This window comes from Hydra vulgaris, chromosome 09, assembly GCF_038396675.1.
Source record: "Hydra vulgaris chromosome 09, alternate assembly HydraT2T_AEP".
Classification (NCBI taxonomy): Eukaryota; Metazoa; Cnidaria; class Hydrozoa; order Anthoathecata; family Hydridae; genus Hydra; species Hydra vulgaris.
Genome location: NC_088928.1, coordinates 33,201,639 through 33,209,638, shown reverse-complemented (window position 1 = coordinate 33,209,638; position 8,000 = coordinate 33,201,639). Strand labels below are relative to the sequence as shown.

Below are 8,000 nucleotides of genomic sequence, written 5' to 3'. Positions count from 1 at the left end.
TGATTTACTATTTCAATGATTGCATGTTCTGTAGAGAGATTTTTTTGAAAGCCAAACTGATTTGGGTAAAAAAAATTGTTTTTAATGAAGTAATCATAGATTCTATTATAAACTACACGTTCGAAGAGTTTTGAAAATACAGAAAGTATTGATATAGGCCTGTAGTTTGAAATGTCAGAATGATCATTACATTTGTATAATGGAATTACTTTTGCCAATTTAAGTACATCCGGAAATATCCCAGAATTTAATGAGAGCTTAAGTATATGAATCAGGGGTCTATTAAGACTGTGTTTGTTTGCAATAACTATATCACTAGATATCTCATCAAATCCTGGAGCTTTTTTTTTTTTTAAGGAGGCAAAGGCTGCCTCTAATTCTTCATAGCCTAATTCATAATCAAGCATGGTAACGTTATTCGTGGTTTTAAGATAGGTTTTAAATGATACAGATGTTGGTACAATTTTATTTACAAGATTAGGACCAATATTTGTAAAATATTTATTGAATTCTTCTGAAATTAGTTTTTGACAAAATATATCGTTATTTTCAATAACAATTCGTTTAGGAAGAGAAGGTGAATTTAGTTTTTCTCTTCCCATTATGAGATTAATGATGGACCATGTTTTTTTGCTATCAAATTTGCATTTGTTAATTTGATTACTGTAATATTTTTTTTTTGCATTTTTAATGAGATCTTGATAAAAAAATTTATAATTTTTGTAATTTTTTTCATTATCATTGTTTCTATTTTTCAAAAGTTTATTGTAAAGTTTTTGCTTTTTTTTTGAGCACTTTAATAACGATTTATCCATCCACGGATTAGCAATTGCTTTTGACTTAGTTGTTATTATCTCTTTTGGACAGGTTTCATTAAAGTACTCCAAAAATGTACTTAAAAAGGCATTGTAAGCTTCATTAGTATCTTTACATTTATATACGTTGTTCCATGTTTCTTGTTTTAGTCTACTTGTTAATTTATTAGTGTTATTCAATTTTAAATTTCGTTTTATTAAATGTATAATTTTTGAATGACAATCAGACATAGATTTAAAGTTTTTTATTTTTATGAATATCGGGAAATGATCGCTAATATCTGTCAAAAATATACCGGTTTCAAATGTCGTTTCTAAATAATTATTGATAAAAATATTGTCTATTGCTGTTGCAGAGGTTTTTGTTACTCGCGTTGGTTTATTAATAGTTGACAAGACATTAAATTTAAAAAGCATATCAAAAAAAGATTTTATTTTTGGAAATTTTGTGATAGAAAGAGCATCAAGATTTATGTCACCAGTTATATATAAAGTCTTATTTTCTTTATTTATTTTCATAATCGTATTTTTGATAAAGGTTTCGAAATTTTTTATTTTTCCACTCGGTGGACGATAAACACATCCAACTAAAATGTTTCGGTATTTTTTATTAATAATTTCAATGAAAAGGCTTTCATAGTTATCATTTGAAAAGCATAGTATATTTTTTATCTTGAAAGCATACTTTTCTAAGACATGAATTCCTAATCCTCCTCCTTTTTTCCCATTTCCTCTTGATTGACTTATTAGTTCATAAAATGGTAATATATAATTAGAATTTAATTCAAGAGAACTTTCTGTATCATGCCAAGTCTCTGAAATAGATATGATGTCGAACGTGTAGTTTAAAATATTTAAAAATTCTTTAAGTTTATCAAAATTTTGCTGCATGCTTCTAATGTTTATGTGTAATACAGAAAATGAGCCATCATCTGCTATTACTTTAAATTCAAAAGGATCAATATACGGTGTGTTAATTAAGTTCATTTGAGTTTCTTGAAAAATATTTATATTTTCTTCTGATAGGTTATTTATAAAGTTGTCCTCAAAAAAGTCTTAATTTAAATTGTGAAAATCTAATTTCTGTGGAAAAAGCGCTGCCATTTTTTAAAAATGTATAATTTAAAAATATTTAATATAATTAAAAACTAAAATACTCAAAACGCTTACTAAAACTACCTAAAGTTTATAAAAACTAAATTTTTTAGTTCATCGGAAGAATCTCTCCAAAATGATTTTTATTGTTTCAAGAAGTGTGAAATCAGCTCTTTTCAATGATGCAAATAAAATAACAAAAAATTTTGCCCATTTGAGTTTTAGGGGTTCAAACACACGTTATTTTAGGGTATTTCACTTTTGTCGTTATATTGCTTTCAAAATAACTCAGAAAAGACATTTATAAAAAAGCTGATTTTCAATCCATATCAATATGATAGTACGTAGAACCTTTAGGCAAAAGAGCAATGCTAAAAAAATTTTTGTTCTGGAGATATGACCCTACAAAAAACAGAAAAAATTTATGGAGTTGAATTTGTGACGATATTAAGTGAACCATAGACTAAAATCAGGGCTGGATTAAGACATTTTTAGGCCTGGGGCTGTAAGTATAGGAGGGCCTAATGTGGCGGTAAGGTAAAAATGCCGAGCGTTAGCGAGGCTAAACTCGGGGGTCAGTGGGCGGGAGGCCCCTAGCCGGGGGAGTTTGGGGGGCCCAGACCCCCAAGTAGGAGGGTTAGGGGGCAGCTGCCCCCCAGAATTTTTTTTTCAGTCTTGCTAATAAAAGGACACAATCTAGGTATGTTTTAGAGAATTTTTTTTATAATTTTTTACCAACTGGGTAGGTACAGCTACACCCCTTTGGCCCAGACACCCATACATATGTAAACTGACAAAAGGTCTTGAATCATGACTTAAGAAAGCAACTGCTGAGCTGTAGGTATATTTACTATTGAGACAGTGGAGTACGTGTATCAAATTGATAATGTGTTCACCTCAAATAAAGGAAGAAAATACCAATAATATTGGTATTTAAATGAAAAAATTAAAAATAAACAATATTTCAAATACACAAAAATTCATTCTTTAACTCAATGTTTATTACTAGGCACTGACAAATTCTTAAGGTATTGTATTGTTGTTTTATCATGTAAATATTTTTTCATATGTTTTCCAGGATATAGATCATTGGGCGGTGACAATTTGGCAAAGGTCAAACAGAGAAGTGAAGTACATGTATGCCCTTAGTACAGTCTAACATTACAAAAGCACCAATAACAATATTTAAGTTATATTGGAATAGGGTAGCATTTAGCAATATAAGCAAACATATATCATTTTTAGTATTGTTGATGGTGTCAAATATTTAGCTGAAGCTAGAATCTTCATATATTTTTCTTTTGAAAGTATAAAAAAAAACAATAAATATAAATTGTAGCATAATTTATGTACTATTTAGTTAATCAATTAACTTTAAAATAGTTTTTTATATATTGACTTTTCCGGCCTTTTTTGAAGCAAACTTCTTGATCACTACTGTGAAATCTCTTGATCTAACTATGTCACTTTCAATGCATAATAAAGCCATATCATTTAAGCGAGGTTGTCCCATTGTTGATCTAAGTTCATTCTTAACTCTTTTAAGGACTGAAAAAGATCTTTCTCTAGTACAGTTTGTGACCATAAGAGACAAATAAATTCTCAACACAGTGTAGACATTCACAAAGGTATCGGTCAAACTATTCTTAACTAGAAAGGTGTACATTTGCAGTTCAACACAATCAGTTTCATTGGGCTGTGACAATTTGGCAAACAGAGAAGTGAAGTGAATAAATTCACCATGACAGTTAGGTTCAACATCTTCAAAATATGTTTCACATACAAATGAAACATGATCTCTCATACCATCATTGGACAAAGATTGTAGATTTTTAAGAAAACCAAACTTTTTGCTGACTGTATCATATGCATTAGTCCTCTGTTTAAGAGCAACTAACAATTGATCAACTATAGGCAAAAAACACTGAACTTTAAACTTATCAGAAGGGGATAACTCTAGATCTTCTGAGTCACCATAATCCCATCTCTGGTTCCTCTTGCGCCTTTGCCTTGATTCACCTTTGTACGAATCGGTACCCAGATCCTTTCCTTCCTTTTCAAATGCTGTGAACTGGCTCCGAAGAGAATGAACAAAATCACCCAAAGAACGAAGCAGTTCCGTAGCGGTGTTGAGATCCATGTCTGCCCCTTGTAAGTACTTGCTAGTTAAATTGAACCTATTCAGGATTTTTGACCACAATTGAACTAGGATACCTGTTTCATGATGACTCATTATATCTTTCGATCCTGCGGCTTCAAGTCGTGTTTCTGGCTTTTGGGACATATCTTGACACATGATATCCAGTGTAGACTTCACTTGCGTATAGCCAATCTGGAGGGAGTGTACAGCATCATAATGTGCTGACCATCTGGTATCAGATAGCCTTTTTAAGGTAGGCATATTAAGTGGCTTTAAAACTGCCATCAAACGATTCCAACGAGAGGTGGAGGCAGAAAAAAATACAAACAGCTTATTTACAAAGTCAAAAAACGTTAAAGCCTCAGAACAACATCCTACAGCACATTGACCAACAAGGTTAAGCGAATGAGCACAACATGGTATGTATTCAGCTAAGCTATTATGTTCTTTTATTTTTGCTTGCATGCCATTGAAACGGCCACTCATGTTGGCAGCATTATCGTAGGATTGACCTCGGCAGTCTTTAATTGAAATGCCAGTATTTTCCATAAAATCAAGTAACTTTGTTGCTAATCCTTCCCCAGTGGGCTCTTCTATAGGGATAAATGTCACAAAACGTTCAACTGGTCCTTTAGAAGTCATGTAACGGAATATAATGGTGAGCTGATCTACATGTGAAATATCTGGTGTTGAGTCAACACTAACTGCAAAGTATTTTGCTTCTTTAATCTCAGTTAAAATGTGGTCCAAAACGTCACAACTTAACACATGAATAAATTCATCACATATAGTTGATGACAGATATGACACATGACCTCGGCCTTTGTTCGTTCTTTTCTGAATATGTTCTGCAAGCAATGGGTCAAACTCAGCCACTAGCTCTAAGCAACTTAAATAATTGCCATTGTGGACAGAACCCACAATTTCGTTACTGCCACGGAATGACAACCCACGCGATGCTAACATTATGATTACGGTAAGAATACGCAACAGTATGTCATTCCAGTACTTTTTCTCTGATTCAAATTGCTCTGTGAGCCTCTTACTAATGTGCTCTCCAGCTTTCCTACTTGTTAAAAGGGTTTCAATTGATTGAATGTGGGTTTCACTTGTTTCATGGCGAGCTAAGTCTCTTGCAGCGTGTTTCCAATCATCATATACTGATGACATCAAAGCAGATGCTCCAATTCCACATTTTGAATTAAATAATTTACAATCGGCGCAGAAAACCTTACTAGTTGATGGGAAATAGCAAATCCAGTCTCTCTTAATTTTCTCACCATTCACTTTTTCCCGGAAAAAAAGGGACTTTGTACACGTTTAAACTTAAAAGTGTCACCAGGCAGTACTTTAGTAGATAATTTAAAATCGCTATCCATATGTTGGCATGATAAAAACCCATCTGCACTTTTGCTGAAATACTCACGCAGGTTGTCGGTTATAATCCACTCAGCCACATCGGTGCTGACAGTGTGGGTCGTCAGAGCCAGGGGTAACACTGCTGAGATAGTTGAGACGCTTGAACTTGCTGTAGCTGAGTTTGCTGAGACACTATTAGAATTACCTGGAACTGGTGCTGACATAAATGAGTTTGAACTCGCTGAACTACCTGGAACTGGTGCTGACATAAATGAGTTTGAACTCGCTGCAGCTGAGTCTGCTGAGACACTATTAGAATTACCTGGAACTGGTGCTGACATAAATGAGTTTGAACTCGCTGAACTATCTGAAACTGGTGCTGACATAAATGAGTTTGAACTCGCTGACTATCTGGAACTGGTGCTGACATAAATGAGTTTGAACTCGCTGTAGCTGAGTCTGCAGGGACACTATTAGCACTACCTGGAACTGGTGCTGACATTATTGACATAGTTAGTGAATTTGAACTCGCTCTCGCTGTAGCTGATACCGAGACACTACTTGCAGTATTACAAAACTCAGTCATTTTTTTATTTTTGTTCAATAATTCATTTAATTGAATCTCATTCTTCTTCTTTTTTTGCATTTTGTCCCAACCGCTCAGGCCGCTCCTTTTCATTTTTTATTTTAATTTTGTAAACGAATGAGCAATGCTGTAATTTTCTGCGGTAACGGAAGTGATCATAAAATAAAATAAAATAAATTTTTTTTTGATGTTTTAATGTTTGAGAACATTCAAGTTTATTTATGTTTCCATCTATGTCCGCACAACTATTAGTTTTTTAAATACACGCTAAAAAATTAACTTCGTGACATATAAATTTTCTAATCAAATAGGTTTTATAAGAGAGTGCTTTAAAATCATTCACTAATATAATTGTTTTTCCTTTAAAAGGTTTTTACATCAACGAATGTTTTAAAAGCATTCTCTTATAAAACCTATTTAATTAAAAAATTTATGTCACGAAGTTAATTTTTTTAGCGTGTTTTTTAAAAACTGATAGTTGTGCGGACATAGATGGAAACATAAATAACTTGAATGTTCTCAAAACATCTTTATGCGGTAAGATAATTTAAAAAATATTTGCGAATACCAAAATTCCGCCAAATATACGAAGATAGAGATATAGTATATCTCTATTCATTTATTTATTCACAACGTCTCCGCAGCTCCCAATAAATTGATTTAAAAAAACTGAGAAACATAGGAATATTTATCTGGTTCCCTAAAAAAAAAAAAAAAAAAAGTCACGGGCCGTAGGGCCTATTTTTTTTATAAGGGCCTGGGGCTGCAGCCCCATCCGCCCCCGCCTTTATACGGCCATGACTAAAATGTAGAAATAATATGAAACTTGAAATAATTTTTTTGTAATTTCCAATACTGGTTTACTATGAAACCACTTTTTTAAGATATATTACCCTTTCATTACGAAGACCCCAAAAATACAATTTTTAGTTACAGACTGATATTAAAGTTTGGGTAAGCCTTACAAAAAGTACCACAAAACTCGAAGTAATAAACATTTTGATCTAAAAATTTGGCAATGTTCATGAAACAAAATTTTATTAAAATCGAAGATGGTCGAGCTGGGAAGATTTCGGAAATTGGACCGTTTGGCGTTATATTAAAAATATAGATTATATCTAAAAAATACTATATAAAAATATAGTATTTTTCTATGCAATTTTTATACACTGTTCATTTTTCTTATACTTCTTTACTGCTTTCTACTTCAGTATTTACTTTATGTATCTTTTATATCTGTTTTTTACTGACAATAGTTTTTTTTTAATTGTTTCATAATGCTGTTTGTTTAATTTTTATTAGTATTATAGTTTTTATATAGATCAAATAAAAAAAACATGGAGTAAGAAAAGTTTACTTTTAATTATACCACTTATTAATTTGATGAAAAACAACTTAGTGTAGTGTTGTAATGAATAATATTGTTATGTTTTTGATTTTTTGACAATTTAAAAAATTTTTAAGTTGACTGCATGGTGTGTAAATGCTTCATATTAATAGTTACAATATTTCAGTTTTACTTGTAATTTTTTGATTAAATTTAAATCTTTTTCAAATGATGTCGTGGAACTCAGTAAGTAAATTACTTAGTAATAAAATTTAGTTGTTTTTTTGAAACTTTTAACAAATTAAAAGATAAAAACTTTAATAATAAATGAAATTAATTCGTTATTACAAACATCATTACAATTTGTTTATTAATTTTATTTGAACAATTTTTTTAGGTTCAAAGGAAGATATTTGGCAATATCTTCCTTTGAACCTAAAAAAATTGGTTTTTTTAGGTTTCAATACTATCTTTGTTAATAATCACACTTAAAATATTTTGTTTGTTTGTTTTAGATTTAAGGAGGAGGGGGAGCACATACCCTTGCCCCTTTCTCTGAAAAATGGTTACATAAATGGATTTTGTATTGAAGTAAAGTATGTTTTTATATCAATTTCTCTTTGTAAATAATTGCATTTAAAATCTTTTTTTTGTTTGTTTTAGATTTGAGGAAGAAGG

At 31.4% G+C, this 8,000-nt stretch overlaps 1 protein-coding gene across 1 annotated transcript; it reads right to left on the bottom strand.

The window, feature by feature from the left end:
* Positions 1-3,297: 3,297 nt before the first annotated feature.
* LOC136085419 (zinc finger MYM-type protein 1-like) lies at positions 3,298-5,220 on the bottom strand. The gene has a single exon (XM_065806722.1). The coding sequence runs from the start codon at positions 5,218-5,220 to the stop codon at positions 3,298-3,300; it is 1,923 nt and encodes a 640-aa protein (XP_065662794.1).
* Between the last annotated feature and the right edge of the window lie 2,780 nt (positions 5,221-8,000).